This window comes from Sclerotinia sclerotiorum, genomic scaffold, assembly GCF_000146945.2.
Source record: "Sclerotinia sclerotiorum 1980 UF-70 scaffold_4 genomic scaffold, whole genome shotgun sequence".
NCBI classification, from domain to species: Eukaryota; Fungi; Ascomycota; class Leotiomycetes; order Helotiales; family Sclerotiniaceae; genus Sclerotinia; species Sclerotinia sclerotiorum.
Genome location: NW_001820832.1, coordinates 846,634 through 864,022, shown reverse-complemented (window position 1 = coordinate 864,022; position 17,389 = coordinate 846,634). Strand labels below are relative to the sequence as shown.

The window sequence follows — 17,389 nt, the reverse complement described above, 5'->3', positions numbered from 1 at the left end:
ATTATAATGAATGGATCTGGTAATCCGCGTTGAATACTAGCAGATTTCGTTGTTGATCTAGTTGTGAACATGTATCTGGTCCAGCAAAAAAGCCGGAGGAAACAATATTTACTGTTTTTAAGATGTGTATTTTTATGTAGGTAATTAGATCAACAGTAAAATTGCATTGCCAAAACATTGATTTGCATCTTACGCACATCTACTTCTTATCCACACTTTCTCTTGAACCCGTATTATACAGAGCATCCAAACTATAAATTTCCGAAGGTTTTACTTACTGACCTACCACGGCACAGCCTTCGGTCCTGTAACATCCCTCCACTGCCCATCTGTCTTTACCTGTTCCTTCCTCGTCTCGCGATCTTCCCTCTCAAGCCTATCCGCCTCCTCCACCTTTCTTCCCCACCTCTTCCCCGTTTTCGTCTTACTAAAACCCCATTTGCCAACCCACCATAGAGTACTCATCCCCAAAACCCCAACAATTCCCGTCGGCGCAACGACCCATCCTATACCCGTCGCAAAACTTCCAATAGTGGTAGCAGACAAGGCTGCGACGATAGACCCCACGACTGCATATTTGGCATACCGTATTACGCGCCAGAATATGAAGACAGCTACTGAGTGTAGGGTGCGAAGAAGAGCGCGGGTGCGAAGTCGAACGGGCTTGGGGGAGGTGGGGGAACTGGGTGAGATAAGGTACTGAATGTTTTGGGTGAGAGAGGCGAGCGCGCTGGAACTGCGAAGTTGAGCAGTTCGTTCTGTTGCGCTGAGGGATTGGGATTCTGGAGAAGTGGGTGCAGATGTGGATTCGTCAACCGTGACACCTCTTGATGGTGACATGTTTGTAGTTATATTATAGAAGTGTTTTTGGTCTCGGTGGTATGTTTTTGCAATGAACATGCAGCCAGCCTTTTGTCGTACAAATAAATTATTTGTTCTACGTCATTGGTGGTTAGGTCGATGGTCCGTGCACCATTTCGGATTATCACAATTTCATTTCTTGACCTCAACACTAACGCCTTCTACTTGTCACGAATCACGGTTATTATAACACAATAAAAGCAAGTACGGAGGTTTGGGCCGCTGTTTACGGAGGTTCCTTATCGATAAGGAATCCTAGGACAAGTGTCCTAGGATAAAATATGCCCTAGGATAAAATATGTCCCAGAATAATTAGTATCCTAGGACAAAACGATTAGGCAACTACGTAGGCTTAGGACAAGTGTCCTAGGACGTTATTCGTCCTAGAATAAAGTGTCCTAGGATAATATTTGTCCCAGGACAATTATCCTAGGAGCTATATTATCCTAGGATCAGAATCGTTCTAGGATTAGTGTCCTGAGGCCTTTGAGGGATCACGTGATGGATAGACTGGATAGCCTAGTCTATCCAGGCTATCCAATAGTATTCAGAAGTATATAGTTAAGATAGTTTCATAGTTTAGGAGCTTCGTGCTCAACTTAGTTATCAATTAGTTTACCTACATTCTACTTGATCTAGTAACGACTTCACTTCCAAGTGAATACCAATGATAAAGCCTTAACCCACAACTACCAACCAGACGAAACCTCAGGCAACCGCTGCCTCCAGTACAGCATCGTTACACTACTCTGCCTTGTTACGAGGTTTGCCGTCTAGATCACGTGGAAGTGCTCTAGGCTCTCGAAGTAGGTTTATAACTAGGCGTCAAGCAGGGACTTGAAGTAATGACAATAATGATATGCAATTCGTAACTAATAGTAGAGTATACTAAATGATTGATCTTGAGCACGAAGCTCTATACAAAAGAAATCCATCTTGATTATATAGTCCTTCGTGCCTATGGTTAACTAGGAATCGTCGTTCCTGGGAACGAGCGTTCCTGGTTGTTCCTAGGAACGTTCGTTCCTCACCGTTCCATCACATGTTTTATGGTCATGTGACATACTAATCGTTTTGGACGTAACATGCCTCTACATACAGCATGATTTAAGAGAGGGTCGTCCGTTAAGTGAAAAGGCAAAAAAAAGAAAATATGAAAATATCAAATCTTCAATATCAATCTAAAATATATAAAATTAGTATATAATTAAAGTTTTCATTTTTAATATTTTTGTAATCTAAATTGTATTGTTACGTGGTTTGCCGTCTAGATCACGTGGAAGTGCTCTAGGCTCTCGAGGTGGTTTATAACTAGGCGTCAAGCAGGGACTTAAAGTAATGACAATAATGCAATTCGTAACTAATATTAGAGTATACTAAATGATTGATCTTGAGCACGAAGCTCTATACAAAGGAAATCCATCTTGGTTATATAGACCTTCATGCTAATCGTCCCCTTGGTCCCCTCGTGTAACGATACTGTACTGGAGGCAGCGGTTGCCTGAGGTTTCGTCTGGTTGGTAGTTGTGGGTTAAGGCTTTATCATTGGTATTCACTTGGAAGTGAAGTCGTTACTAGATCAAGTAGAATGTAGGTAAACTAATTGATAACTAAGTTGAGCACGAAGCTCCTATACTATGAAACTACTCTGACTATATAATGATCGATAAAAGGAGCCCCTAGGAGCTTTCTGGCTCCTCAGGGCTCTTATCACGTGATTCCTTTTCATCCCATGACACTAATTCTAATGGTGAATCGTGACACTCAGGTGACTAAGCTTATTGTCACATGACCCAATATTGTCCCACTTAGAATCACTCAACTACAGGCAGTGGGACATAATGGGAGGCGATGGGATGTATAGTACGAAGGTCTATATAATCATGATGGATTTCCTTTGTATAAAGCTTCGTGCTCAAGATCAATCATTTAGTATACTCTACTATTAGTTACGAATTGCATCATTGTCATTACTTAAGTCCCTGCTTGACGCCTAGTTATAAACCACCTCGAGAGCCTAGAGCACTTCCACGTGATCTAGACGGCAAACCTCGTAACATTAACGGACGACGCTCACTTAAATCATGCTGTATCTGCATTGCTCACTTCCACATATCTAGTAGCCACGGGAACCTCTTCATTGATCCATTCGGCATCAAGTTTCTGATGGTTGAAGCAAGCTTAAGCCGTACTCAAGAGTACGACTGGGAGCATTGTTCAAATCCCAGACCAGAAAGGTGAGATACATTTGTGGCCAGCGATGAGAATGGGAAGAGACTATCTGAACTATGTGCTACATGAACATTAAAGGGAAGGCTATAGTGCTGCAATTTTGAATTTTATACTCAGCTGCGACGGTGGGTAAAAAAATGATAAATGGTTGGCAAATTGCTGTCCCGCTTGACCTTGGGGATACTTGCTGCCAAAACACTTACACTTGGGAGAAGGGCTCTAATCACTACTAGCCGGTCCTCGAGAAATCTTTGCGCCCCTTTCCGTGTGCCAAGCTCCGTGTCTTCGAGATTCGGCGGAACTCGAAAAGCCTCTGTGAATCGTACCTGGTCGCATACATGAGACGAGATGCAAGACGTGCCGAAGACAATGACAAGGAGAAGGTTCGATTACAGAATTAGATGGAAGACAAAGATTATCTCAAGTCATCAAAATCTTGAACAGCTGTCAATCAAGGGCATTCACGTTGCGCTTTTTAAGAGGCTTCGAGTTGGAGAAATCAAACATCTCTTTATAATCTCGTTTCTGTCTGATATCGTGAATACGCGAACACAGAACTGTGATGAGCTATTTATTAAAGGACGAGAGTGTACTGCAGTCATGACTGAATATCTTATAATACCGTTACCCGTACAGTACAATCATCACTTACCATACCGCCCTTCCCATCAAAGTCACATAAATACCCTTCCGACTTCCAGGATACTGTCCCCACAATAACTTACAAAGTGGAATGAAGTTGAGATTTCTTCTTATATCCCTCTATTGCAATGTCTGAAGCAGGAATCACAATACGCAAGCTACGGAAAAATGTGGTGTGTACAAAAAAGGATACAAATCTGGAAGGCTCAAGACCACCCACAAAAGATGATGGCAACCAAGGATCCTCCCATAGCTCACAGTCAAGCAAGCAACATCTCTTGAGATCCCGTAAGTGCGAAGCCGAGGAACCCCATGAGGAAGATACGGCTGGATGCTTGTGCCCCTTTCCCGCCCATCTCCCGCATTTTTATTGGTCAAAGTATTCATTCTAATTCTTCACATCATATCTTCTGCTAAACATCATATGAGAGAAAAGAAGCGCATGCTAGCGGGGGATCAATTTGCATACGATATTTGGCACAATCCACGAGAGGAAGTCGATGAATCGCCTGTGAGCAACGGATGCCCTGTGGTTTGGAGATGGTGGCCCGGATGGGAAGGCAATTGAGAATATCAGCTGGATATAGTTTTTATACCGTCGCCGACAACGCAGCAGACTATTGAACAACTCCTTAAGATTGATCAGGAGAGGCGCGCGAGGCAATAAGCCAAATGATACAAGGAGTACAAGTGGATTTGAGAATTGGCCCTCTCTAACAAAGTGATCAAGCATACATACTATGCTCAATTAATTTCAGCTTCATGCATTAGAGGTATTCAGCTTGTCAACAAACTAGTTATCGCTCGACAGCCTTTCCTAATATGATTTTAGCGTGGCTTCTGAATGGTCAGAAAGCTTCGCTTGAATCAAGTGGAGATTTTCGATTCTATTCACACCTACGCTAAAAATTTCTTAGAAGTGAACGTAAGAAATGGAATTTCTTAGATAACTAGTGCGTTTCTTATGAAAAGGAAGCTAGCTATCTCCAGAAAAGGGAAAGTGTATGGTTATCCTAGTCATTTCTTTAAAGACAGACCCTTTTTCCCAACGTTAGAGATAGCTAGTTCGTTGACAAGCTAAATACCTTTATTACATGGAACATGATCCATTCCTAAACTTAGGACTTCGTGATGATCTGATAACCAATGATTGAAAGCTATGAAATATGCACAAAGGGAACTGGAGAACTGGAGGGAACAAAGTCTTTCAATATTCTGAAACCTTGAGCCCGTGTGTTGTTATTTGTACAGCATGCAGATAATTCATATTTCACTGCGAGCCAATAAACGGCTCGGCCGCCAAGCCGTCTCTAACACGTTGGTCCAATTACCCTTTCCCAATGGACCCCCTTCTTTAGCGAGTGGACCACGTATATAGCAGCCTCACCTTGCAAGAAAAGTTTTAAGAAAGCTGAAACTTTGCACCAACGATTTCGACATGACGAGTTATTTTCAACTCACCAAAATCCATTTGATATTTATGGGGTCATGATGCATACAACCTCTATATTCCATGATGCTCGCCCTTAGATTCAAAAGTGCGGGGAAAGAACATCCGACAGCCAAGGGATGCACGGAACTTATTCACATATTTTCCCGGCACATGATTCACCATTTTGACAACCCACTCAAGCTTATGATCATCATATGGGTATGATTTCCAGGGTCAACCATTTTACAACAACGACGAATGTATACCAAAATCATGATGCCAGCATGGGTTTCAAGGGACTCCGGAGAGCATCGCCGTGTTCGTCGCTGCATCAACTGTACATCGAATCTCAGCGCGGGAATCGCGGAGATAGTTACACACCCACGTTACGCCGTGTCAAGAGTTTCTACAATCCTCCCGAAGACTTTGCGCTTGTTTTCGCAATGTCAGTTTCGACTCATGAAGATTCCGTGGTTGAGGTGGAAATCGATACGTCCAATTTTATTATCACTATTGAAGTACCATTGCGAATGCATAGTCCCTATACGCCAGTGCAAACGGGGAAGGTATTGGAAAAGCAGGAATTGGAGTGTCCGGAATGCGATCAGGAATTCATGGGGGAGTATGGAGCGAGGGATTTGGCGTGGCATTTTAATAACGTTCATTGGAAGAGGAGGTTGGGAGGAAAAGTTGTTTGAGTATTGGGTAGGGGAAATGGAAAATGAGATTGGAATCAAATAACTGGAGTTCGGAACTCCAGTATTGCGTGGGCAGATATATCAGTACTGATTTTTAGTGGTTTACCGTTTTTCAATATTCGAAAGCCTGGTTTTCAGAATCTACTTCCTGCCGCGGGCACACAAAGCACGAGTCTTTTTTTGACGCATCTTTGCTGGATCAAAGTCTGAACAGTGGTTAGAAAGTGGCTGATTCCGTCACTATCCGAGAAGGAGCATTGCTACTAGTATGAAATGCGAAATACACTCGTGCCCATCTGCGCATTAGTTCTTTCCTTATTAGTGTTTGAAATACTCCAACTGGACCGGTTTCCCGTCAGGAGTTTCTTCACTATTACATATTTTTTAATTATTCTTACTTGAAAGCTTTGGGATCGCCTCTCCTGGGCCTTTCTTGTCCCTGGTTCTACCTTCAAAAAACATATTCCTATAATAAACAATAATACCACCAAAATGAGCACCTGGAACTCTACGAATCCAAATAACTCATTCAGCCTTTCAAAATATTGCGTGCTAGTCCCTACAGATCAGTTTGGCTTTCCAGACTGTCCTAGTCTGTTAAAGATATCAGCGTTGATTGCTGGCAATGCAAATCACATATGTATTGGCATGCGAGCGCCATAACTATGTTCTGAGCATCGATATGTATCCTGGCAAAATAGTGACCTTCAGGCCCGCCAGTACCATGTCCAGTTCGTCGATCGCATCATTTGAGAACTTCCATCCTGTTCTTAACATCACTTTTCCTGGTATAAAAATGAATTCACGTCCTTGAAAACTTTCAACCAAGCTCTGATAAGATCCAAGCTTCTATACGTCGTGCCAATTCTCTTTCCGCTGGCGAAAGAGCTGCACCGTAGTTTGAAAGCCAATTCAGTCCCAACAATAGAACAATAGTGTTGACAATCATTTCCTTTTTCTGGGAAAAGAGCCGTATACAAATGTAATCTCGGACGAATATAATTTTGAGCATTTTGAATATCAAACAAAGTTGGATTAACGAGATGATAATATTGGCATGCTTTTTCATTATATGGGGTTATTAACGCATGTACAGACTTTGCACGATATCACAACCCGCATCTGCCAACAGATCTAACTGCTTCATGGAATTATTCTAGCACATTGATATGTCTTGTTTAATGGTGATCACAGGCTAGTACTGGTGAAATTAAGGTTTGCATGCATAGGGTTGAGGCTCTTGGTAGGCAGTGTTAGGCTCAACATTGAAAGTACGATGATGATAGTGGGTCTATATAATCAGGAACCGTAGCTCTAATAATAAGATAACCCTCTTCACACCTACAACTATAGTCCTTTCGGTGGGTCAATATTTACTGTACAACCACATCGACATCAAGATCAACTTGTTTTCAGATTAACATAATTTGGCCACCTTGTTACGAGGTTTGCCGTCTAGATCACGTGGAAGTGCTCTAGGCTCTCGAGGTGATTTATAACTAGGCGTCAAGCAGGGACTTAAGTAATGACAATGATGCAATTCGTAACTAATAGTAGAGTATACTAAATGATTGATCTTGAGCACGAAGCTTTATACAAAGGAAATCCATCTTGATTATATAGACCTTCATGCCTATCGTTCCTTCGGTCCCTTCGATCCCTTCGGTAAAGGGATCGAAGGGATCACATGACTTCGTACGTGGTCATATGATACGAGGCCAGAAGCCGTCGTAACAATTTATTACTTTTATAAAAATCAAAATTAATATTTTAAAATAAATATAATTATTTGAAAATCTATATAAATATTTATTATATATTAAAGAATTGTCACGATTCATTAATTCACGTGACCTCGAGGACCTTGAGGACCTTAGGGTCCCAAGGGTCCTCAAAAGATGATATAGGGTATATAAACATTCATTTAGTCTCGTAGTTAAGGAGCTTCGTGCTCAACTTAGTTATCAATTAGTTTACCTACATTCTACTTGATCTAGTAACGACTTCACTTCCAAGTGAAGACCAGTGATAAAGCCTTAACCCACAACTACCAACCAGACGAAACCTTAGGCAGCCGCTGCCTCCAGTATAGTATCGTTACAAGAATATATATATTATTTTTTTTCTTCAATAAAAATTATTATATTATAAAAATTTATATAATTTAAAAAAGTTGTCACGATTCACCTTTAGGATTAGTGTCATGGGATAAAAGGGATCACGTGATGGAGCCCTGAGGAGCCAGAAAGCTCCTAGAGGCTCCCTTTATTATTCAGTATATAGTTAGAATAAGTTTCATAGTGTGACCAAAAGGGTGTTTATAGACCAGCAATTGTATTTAACTTAGAATCTACAGGTGAAGAGCAACTGTAGATGGGGATAGCTACTCTATATATACACAAATGAATGGCCTAGCCGCAATGGCTAGGCAAAAAGAAGTCATATTTATTCCTCCAATGATCTTACTTTACCGATAACCATTGATACCTAGTACTTGTCCGGATCTGATCCTCAGGTCACCTAAATCGTATACTAATCTCGAGTAATCGTATCATGTGTGGACATGGTTAATGTACCTGAGGTTTCTTATATAATAAGGGTGGGAGGAAAGCAGGGATTTCCGTCACACATAGTATAGGAGCTTCGTGCTCAACTTAGTTATCAATTAGTTTACCTACATTCTACTTGATCTAGTAACGACTTCACTTCCAAGTGAATACCAGTGATAAAGCCTTAACCTACAACTACCAACCAGATGAAACCTCAGGCAGCCGCTGCCTCCAGTACGGTATCGTTACAAAAGTATTTTGAAAAGTTTTTGATTTTTGTTTATTTTATTAGTAAATATTAATAAAAATTTAAAATTTAAAATAATTCAATTTTCAATTTAGATTTTGTATTAGAACAAATTTTTTCAAAATAAATAATCTTTTTTTTAAATTTCATATGAAAATAAATGAAATGATTTTAAAAAATCTATATAAAAATATCACACTCAAGAATACTGGGTAAAGTATCTTGTATTAGAAAATACTAAGCTAAGGAGAAAAGAAGAAGGAAAACAAGAGTAGAGAGTTTTCCTGTGATTAAATACAAACGGGGCATGCCACGTGACCCGAAGGTGTGAGGCGTCACAAAAAATATATATATTGATTTAAAAATCATAAATATAAATTATGCATTTTGATGGTTTTTGGTGTGAATTATGAAATAACTGATAGCAATTGATTAGTACTGTACGTTGCACGCGAATCAGATACAATAAATAATATTTGAGAAGTGCAACTTAACACAACACAAGTGATAAGGACCTTTGATCCTTACATATAGTATTTCTATCCTCTTGATCAGAAAGAAATCCCAACAGTGGGAACCTCAACAGTGGCATCCCCAACAAATTCCTCCATGGTCTTCTGCTTCCATTCTTCAATCGAATTAGAAGCCGTAATCCAATCATCCATCTTGAATTCGGCTTGGTACTCGTTGTATTCAACGGTCGTCTCGATAGTGACCGAAGAATTTTTTTCTTCGAAAGCAAGGGACGTTAGTTCATCGATATAGATTTCGAACGTAGAGATACGAACGACTTTATGAGGTTAGTAGTGTTTCTGATATGATCTATTGGGGCAAATGCAACTTACTTGACCAAATTGATTTTTGGTCTGGATGGTATCCGTAACGCTGCGAGATAATGCATTGTTGGACACTGGGTTTGTCGTTCAGTCTGGTCTCCATAGCGGTATTGATGCCTTTAAAGACTTTCTCGAGCAGGTCGTCTGAATTGGCTGGCAAACAAGCTAAACCCTCTACGATAACATCAAAGAAAACGGTGGCGAAAGTATCGATTGTAAACGTGATAGTCTTGCTCTTAGTTTCACAGTCGAAAATTGTCAACCTGGTTAATTTCGTTAAAATCGAGCTCAGACCATCGCATCAAACGGAAGGATTCTGCTAACCAGGGAGTATTCTGCACATCATATCCAGCCACTTGAGCACAGTAGCTCATCCGCTTCGCAGCTGATTCTGCAGATTCATCTTGAGGCACACTATCAGTAGCATAAGTGGTATTCCACCATCTGAGGCACGCCCAGCTGCGATAGTTCGAAACGGCTTTCTCATATTCGACCAACTTTGTATGAGCTTCTTCAGGGATGTCCTGTGGAAAATTGATGAATTGAACTGCAGAGCCAACTTTTCGATCTCTTTTGGCCTTTTCAGCGGTCTCATTTGGGTCCCCTTCCTCAGCAAGGGGCATACCATCCAGATGCAAGGGAGAAGAAAACGGGCCAGTTATGGGTGTTTCTGCGTAGATATCTTCAGACATTTCTAAGGAAATTGTTTGACCTATGAACCGGGACTGTGCAAATGAGATGGTGGGGACGCTGTTACTGTCTCGAAAATGTCATTTTATAAGATGGACGTGGCATCTTTATAATTTTATCTCATCTGATGAACGACCGGATTGATAATGTTCTCCTCACTTCAAAGAAGTGGGGCAATTTTGGGGAGCCGAAAGCTGGGACTAAGAGCCATTAGGTAGAAGTAACAACCGCAAGGTCATGCATTGGGAGCATCTTTGCCTAATTTCATTCAGCCAATAAGTGCTACGCGCTGTGCTACATGAAGGTTGTCTAAAAGGAGGGGCACATGCAACTGCGGCGCGATCAGTGAGACCTGCATTGATCATATGCAAGATCTATCCTATCGTCGAAGATATGACAGTATCACAATACGGGGAACATCCCGATTCGGAATAGGCTAGAACTTTAACAAAGCCTCCTTACATCTATCATGATGCATTTACACGAACTCATTGACGCAGAAATACCTGTTTCTGCTCTTCTGTTAACCAAACTCCCCGCCCTAGCGGGCGACTCGAACTAACGGGAGTGGCTTTTCATTAATGGAACGTACCCGAGCGGTCTGAAAGTGATAGACCATCCACTTTAAGCATATGCTATAAGATGATAAACTACAAGGGGAATAGTAGCCCGGATTTAGCTGGATAGTTCCGTACTTTCTGGCGGCACGACTAATATAGAGTTCCTGTGATGTTCGTTTATGATAATCAATTAGGCAAAGGGTGGAATCCGAGAGGAGGAGCACGTGGGGAAGGGGGGCTGGAAGAGGTCAGATCCAGGGATCGATCAGTTGCTAATTTTGCTTTTAATAGTTTCTTATTCTCAAACAATTGCAGTTCCGCCGCTACTCTACTAGGGCATTCCGTTGGTTAGTGGGAAGGCTTATCAATACTGGCGCTCACCACGTCATCACAGTAGTATGACTTTTGGGAGATCTCTTGTCGAATTAGGCCAGCCCGTGTTTCCAGCTCTCATGATCAAAGCCTTACAACGCGGAAACCTTCCCTCCTGGGGCGACATTGTGATCATAAACTGCATTTTTGCGACACAAAACCTGTCACAAACAATAGTGGAATTGATAAGATCTGAAGCGCCATAATCTTGATCGTGCAGTCAACGGTAGCTTGGAGTTGTTAAGCCAATAATCGTGCAAATCAATCGCTATTAGAGCGTGGTGAGCGCTTGATAAGAGTTCCATTATTAAGTGTACAAACTCCTAAGATGGAACATTTCAAACAGCTTCTACAGCTTTTTTCATCTGCCATTGTTGAACATACTCGCTTCTAAGGAAGCCCTTCAACATGGGAAATCAAGCAAGACCAGATGTCCCGTCCGACTTGCTCTCCGATATTAAAATACAAGCAGATGAAGAAACCGAAAACGCTATCAAGCAAGCATCAAGTGACAACGATGTATAAACTGCATTCTTCGTCGATCAGATTACCAAAAAAAAAAAAGACCAAATTGGACGTGTTCTATCAAATCTCAAAACCAACAACTACCTTTTTTCCTACAGAGTGGAAAGAGCTGTTTAGATATGGTCAAAGGAGGGAGAACTGTGTGTGATATATTCAAAAGGGGGGGATTTGTCCAAGGATGATTCACTTAAATCTGACTTTAGTCGGAGTTTGTGTCGAGCAAGACTCTTGAATATCTGGTTCAGAATTCATCGCAGTAAGCCTGTATCATTTGACTGGGCACAAAATACAAACTTACTAACTTTTATAGACTGGTGTTTATGTTGAATAGCTTATCAAGTCGTACTTTATAAGAATTTCCAATCGAAAATTATCACGACGACGAGGCTCTTTACCAAGAAGCGGCCTATGAAGTTCTAACGAGCTTCACATACGCAGATGGCGTAGGGGCAAGGTGGAAATGACTAGCAAGTCCATCACCGAGACCTTTATTCTCACAGGGGATAAAGAACCCTCAATCAAGAGCTTCTGGTGCAAATCACCTAGATGAGGGAGAGCGGTGTTATTTCTCGACCAGTAAGTTACCACCATCGATTGTTACCATCGCTAGCTCTACCGGAGTTACAGTTCTTCGATCCTATCACTTTGCGTTTGATATGAAACAAGACGGGGAACAGCTAGTGGTTTCCTTTGACTGGATCTTTCATGCTGCCACATTCAATGAGAATGATATTGAAAATGCGCTGCCGTCTATCGATCTTAGGTTGATTGAGCTTGGGGAAAGGCTCAGGAGCAAAAGTCCTCTGATATTTACTTATCGTCATTTTGGGTGCGTAATAGCTTTGGCTCAAATAAAGGAGAAGGATGGATCTTTCGTTTCCAATATTTTACTCGTTCATATACCTAACATACGGGCCGCCCCGCTAGGTATTTTCATACGTGCATGCTTCCAAGGTTCCCCAAAGAATGTGGGGTACGGGAAAAGAGGACCGACTTTTCCTACAAAAGTTGTTCAACAAATTTCTTGGACACTCCGGCTATTTATCTTCCAGGCTACCTCCGAAAGCGTAATACTCAATTACCTAAAACTGCTGCTAATGAATTAAGGAATGTACTCGTAAATCTCAGGAATCGGTGGAAGCTCAATCTCATCATGATGTCTTCTGGAATTAATCAGACATCACGACGTTCTGTCGAATACTAAATCGACGATACAAGTGACAGATCAGACACTGGTGGTATTCAAATTGCTCGCAATAATAAGTTTCGAGAAAAGAGCGACGCCGTAGGATGAGTTGTTCAACAGTCTTGGACCGTTTCGTTCGAGAAGCCAAACACTACTTGGCTAAGCGATACTAATTTGTCTAAGTATGATAACTCATCTAACTATACCTAATATACCTAGGGAAATCTTTATTGAGAGCGGCTTCAAATAGTTTTTATCGTGTGAGAAGAGGGGATTTCTTACCTTCAGATAATCACAACAAAAAGACTCGGATACTACAAATTCCGATCGGATTAAGAGACGAATTAAGCTTAATTAAGCACAGGAAAACAAGGTCAAGGCCTAACCCGAAATGTAAGCGACATCTATGACCCGTTGATGGCGGCTCGGGCTCGGTTACAGAGTCTGATAGCCTGATAGGTCTAGATAAGAGATAGAATGGATACCTGGAACCGTTTAGGTATGAGAAATGAAATTTGCTGGCCCGGTTGGCGAAAATGTCAACAATGGAAGGCGACATTTATAATATCATTTTCTTTTATCTGTAAGGTTAGAGGATCTATAATGAAATAGATTTGCAGGAAGAGCTTATAGCTTTATAATAGCCGAACGTCTGCTTCAACTCAAAAGCATCGCTTCCGTCAATATCTTCTAGAATTGGAAAAAGAAAATAAAGGAAAGAAGTTCTCCATGGAAACAACATTTGGGAAATGTGGCCACCATCCCTATGACGCTAATCAATACTAGGCAAATTCTGACGACCGGGTCCACAGTGGCTCCGAAATCCATGTCATCTATGACATTCCTCCACTCAGGACCGTCAGCTCGTTTTCAACAAAGGGACTACAGATCCGATTAAAATCCAATCAATATATAGAAATGATGACAACCCTCACGTAAGTCCGTTTCTCTTGTTGTTGTCTTTTCTGGTATTTGGTTTTCAAGGCCAAATCATCTTCTTGACGTCTTTTGGTATTGTGTTTCGAAATCTTGCCTGGTCTGTCTACAAACGGACACGGAGAGTGTTTTTACCTCTTGTAAGATTTTTTGATTTACCACTTACGCCCGCATTCTTACGTCTTGCTTTTTACTTCATATATCGAGCTTTCACTTGTTGAGTTTGCCGCGGGTTTCTGGACACTCATTATCGTCTAATTTTCCATCATTTCATCGGTTGAGGAACAAAAATCTTTAATCATTTTCATTCTCGAATCACCGCCACGATGAATTCTCTTCTTACGCTTCTCCCTCGCAATCAACTCGATAGATATGCAGATTGCACAATCGATACCTGTCCCATCTCTACATCCTATTATTTCTATCGTGTATCAATCGGCGCAAATGCCGCTTTCCTGGCTCTTTTCTCCATCTCATTCCTCGGATTTGTCCTTACATATGCATTCACTCGTCGTGCAACGGCGTTTACATTCGCCATGTGCGCTGGCGTTATACTCGAAATCATTGGGTATGTGGGTCGTATAATGAGCTGGGAGAATCAATGGAAACAGAATGGATTTCTCATGCAAATAGTTTGCTTGACAATTGCGCCGGCGTTTATGGCGGGAGGGATCTATTTGTGCTTGAGAAGAATTGTGTATGCGTTTGGACCGGAAAATTCCCGGATTAGTCCAGAGGGATATACTAGAATTGTATGTACCGGGTGCATCATGCCATTTGCTTTTATATATGAAACTAACTATCTCGCAGTTCATCCCCTGTGATCTCATGTCCCTTCTGCTTCAAGCCGCTGGTGGCGGGTTGGCATCCGCAGCCTCACACCAGAACAAATCGCCAGACACAGGCGATAACATCATGGTAGCCGGTCTTGCATTTCAAGTTCTCACTCTATTAATCTTCATGATTCTCTGCGTCGATTTTGCAATTCGTACACGCTCCCGATACAGATCCCTCGGTTCCGCAGCATTCGACCAAAATCCCGCTTTTATAACCCTTCGCTCTTCCAAAGGCTTCAAGGGATTTGTAATCGCTCTTGCTCTTGCTACTATATGTATCTTCTGGAGATCTGTGTACAGAGTCGCCGAATTGGCAGAAGGGTGGACGGGAAATTTAATCAGGAAGCAAAACTTATTTATTGGATTTGAAGGTGTCATGGTCATCGTAGCCTGTTTTGTACTAAACCTTTTCAATCCTGCAATTACATTTAAGGAAGCAATGACCGGATTAGGTGGTCTGGGTACGAAAAAGAAGATGAAGAAACAGGAGGAGTCGAGGGAAAAGACTAGCGAAGGGATTAGCGCCAGTAACAGTGATATTGAGGCTGCTAAAATGGCCCCTGTTTAGATGTGTGTGCGATTTGATTTTCGGAAATGGATCTACGATTAATGTTTCTTAAAGTACATAAACCTTTGCAATGGTTTTCAGATGGTATACATATATGACAATATTTTCTATTTAAGGCTGGCCTTAAGTTCCTTCTTGCGCTGGTATTTCCGTATGACGGTGGTCAAGTCAACTGCTTGCATCTTGTTTGTTTTTCTCGTTTCTGTGTATTTTTTAACGGTCTGCTTTTCCTCTTTGGCTACGCGAGTATCTCTGATTCACGAGTGTGATCCACTAACATTTGGTTATCTCAAGCAGCCTTGAATCTCCTTGTTGGCTTTTTAGCCCCGCTATTAGTTGATGTAATTCCCTTCCATCGAATTAGCTATTTATTTCCATGTTATCCTGTGATGTGTACTTCTCTCCTTTCCTACATAGTATCATGATAGAGGTCGGAATCATCAAATGAGGGATTGAAAGTCGCTGAAAGTTTTACAAATCGGGTCTATTGATAGCGTAGGTGGCATAAATATTATACATGAGATGACATATTATTACATCAATGCATTTCATTCCATTTTTTGTTATTATCTTTGATCAAACTACCTCAGCGGAATACTCTTAGTGTCCCTTGAAGATATACCATACTCGAGTGTTTAAGGAATGTCATGGACCACGAGGCAGTCTCTCAGAAAGCAATCCTTTATGGCTTTCTATCGAGCTCGGGTAAATACACTCGCACATCATCAGCCACCATCACATAGACTGGCACATTGATTCAACGCAATGTCTTTTAGCACAAACAACCTACTTATATAATGCTCTTCTCCATTTATGGCCCGGGTTTGTCAGCTACTCATCATGGCTATTATTCACATTTGATGGCAAGTAAGGAGCAAACAATTTCGAGACAATGCCCCGTAATCCTCGGAGGCTTCCTTGTGTTACCTTTGTATCATCGTTTGTTGCGGCATATTGTGCCGCGTATTCGCAATTTCTATGGCTGCCTGTGAGAAAGAAAGCATTCACGCGACTTGCATTGGATAGAATATTTGCATTTACCTAGACCAGACCCGGCGGGAGATATGAGAACAGAGTAGGTATTTAGGCATGCATCAATTTTGCCTCTCTCTCACTTATCTATTGGTAATTGATATGGAAATCATCTCAACATGCGATTTTGCTAACTTTATGCATTTGCAAGGACTTGCAATCCCACCTGAACCTGAATTAACGTCCGGGTCTTTTCTGCCTCTAAACGCCAAGATACCTAGCCTCAGGTAGCATATTTTACTTTATATGCCAGCAATATAATCACTATCCACGACACAGAGCCCATGTATAGCAATTCCGCACAGTACTCGGAAAGGTTATTCTTCTTTGTCCCCATCCCACCAGCTAATAAAAGCTCTAGCCATTTGCGTGCTGCCTACCTAGAAAATGAATGAAAATCTTCAGGGGCCAGTATTTATGTTGTGCCTCTCCCTTGCCTATTATCTTTCTATCCTCCTTTCTAGCCTCCTCCCAACACTCGTGCTGAGACATGATGTTATGCTAGAATATTCTTGAATCGTAAAGAATGAAATATTTGGTATTTAAACCGCTAGCATGGCCAGCTTAAACCTGCAAAGGTCCTAGAAATGACAGTCTGGTCATTGTGGAAGGAGTCTCCATGGCCGGCTAAGGTATGTATTGTAAGAAGAGGAAGGGCGATGCGATGTTTCCTGGGGGAAGATGGCTTGTTACTTCGCATTACCCTACTAAAAGGCGGTAGCAACAGCGAATTTTAAATCCGACCACCGTCATCCGTGGCCGTCTTGTGCGTTTCGTGCCAGTAACCTCCAACCTCCTCTCCAGAATTGCCTTGTCGTACTGTCGCAATACAACAGATTTTGAAAGGAGTCAGGGTGAAAACTTCCATCCGGTGTGTTTTAAGTGGCGTTATCGTCAAGCAGAGGGTATTCGTTCATCCCGCGTCGAAATCCCGCAGTAATTGAGATTTCTTCTCGAAGTTAATCAAACTATATCAAATCTGACATCTCGTCGTCGAGATATTGCCTTTTACAATTTACTACACGTCTTCGCTGCGTCTTCTCATAGCTACCATTAGTTACCGCTTCCTGCCTACTTCATACTTCATACTCACATGATTGATTAATAATTAAAAATCTGTTTGGAGAGTAGTTACCCTTCATATAACGACATCACGCCATGACTTCCGTTAACATACTTTCTTTTGG

General features: G+C 41.5%; 9 protein-coding genes across 9 annotated transcripts; 5 read left to right on the top strand and 4 right to left on the bottom strand.

The window, feature by feature from the left end:
• Positions 1-282: 282 nt before the first annotated feature.
• SS1G_03416 (predicted protein) lies at positions 283-840 on the bottom strand (the record flags this gene model as incomplete). The annotated part of the gene is made up of 1 exon (XM_001595277.1): positions 283-840. One exon carries the CDS (start codon positions 838-840, stop codon positions 283-285), a length of 558 nt encoding a protein of 185 aa, XP_001595327.1.
• A 1,862-nt stretch (positions 841-2,702) lies between these two features.
• SS1G_03415 (predicted protein) lies at positions 2,703-3,494 on the top strand (the record flags this gene model as incomplete). The annotated part of the gene is made up of 2 exons (XM_001595276.1): positions 2,703-2,732; positions 3,327-3,494. The coding sequence occupies 2 exons, from the start codon at positions 2,703-2,705 to the stop codon at positions 3,492-3,494; spliced, it is 198 nt and encodes a 65-aa protein (XP_001595326.1).
• A 501-nt stretch (positions 3,495-3,995) lies between these two features.
• Positions 3,996-4,100, bottom strand: SS1G_03414 (predicted protein; the record flags this gene model as incomplete). Its single annotated transcript, XM_001595275.1, has 1 exon — positions 3,996-4,100. The coding sequence occupies one exon, from the start codon at positions 4,098-4,100 to the stop codon at positions 3,996-3,998; it is 105 nt and encodes a 34-aa protein (XP_001595325.1).
• Positions 4,101-5,451: 1,351 nt separating this feature from the next.
• SS1G_03413 (predicted protein) lies at positions 5,452-5,865 on the top strand (the record flags this gene model as incomplete). The annotated part of the gene is made up of 1 exon (XM_001595274.1): positions 5,452-5,865. The coding sequence occupies one exon, from the start codon at positions 5,452-5,454 to the stop codon at positions 5,863-5,865; it is 414 nt and encodes a 137-aa protein (XP_001595324.1).
• A 3,347-nt stretch (positions 5,866-9,212) lies between these two features.
• SS1G_03412 (predicted protein) lies at positions 9,213-10,189 on the bottom strand (the record flags this gene model as incomplete). Its single annotated transcript, XM_001595273.1, has 3 exons — positions 9,213-9,451; positions 9,507-9,760; positions 9,822-10,189. 3 exons carry the CDS (start codon positions 10,187-10,189, stop codon positions 9,213-9,215), a joined length of 861 nt encoding a protein of 286 aa, XP_001595323.1.
• A 1,338-nt stretch (positions 10,190-11,527) lies between these two features.
• SS1G_03411 (predicted protein) lies at positions 11,528-11,975 on the top strand (the record flags this gene model as incomplete). The annotated part of the gene is made up of 2 exons (XM_001595272.1): positions 11,528-11,638; positions 11,955-11,975. 2 exons carry the CDS (start codon positions 11,528-11,530, stop codon positions 11,973-11,975), a joined length of 132 nt encoding a protein of 43 aa, XP_001595322.1.
• A 346-nt stretch (positions 11,976-12,321) lies between these two features.
• SS1G_03410 (predicted protein) lies at positions 12,322-12,468 on the bottom strand (the record flags this gene model as incomplete). The annotated part of the gene is made up of 1 exon (XM_001595271.1): positions 12,322-12,468. One exon carries the CDS (start codon positions 12,466-12,468, stop codon positions 12,322-12,324), a length of 147 nt encoding a protein of 48 aa, XP_001595321.1.
• A 1,624-nt stretch (positions 12,469-14,092) lies between these two features.
• Positions 14,093-15,170, top strand: SS1G_03409 (hypothetical protein; the record flags this gene model as incomplete). Its single annotated transcript, XM_001595270.1, has 2 exons — positions 14,093-14,518; positions 14,577-15,170. The coding sequence occupies 2 exons, from the start codon at positions 14,093-14,095 to the stop codon at positions 15,168-15,170; spliced, it is 1,020 nt and encodes a 339-aa protein (XP_001595320.1).
• A 1,619-nt stretch (positions 15,171-16,789) lies between these two features.
• On the top strand, positions 16,790-17,142 carry SS1G_03408 (predicted protein; the record flags this gene model as incomplete). Its single annotated transcript, XM_001595269.1, has 2 exons — positions 16,790-16,834; positions 16,930-17,142. 2 exons carry the CDS (start codon positions 16,790-16,792, stop codon positions 17,140-17,142), a joined length of 258 nt encoding a protein of 85 aa, XP_001595319.1.
• Positions 17,143-17,389: the final 247 nt, after the last annotated feature.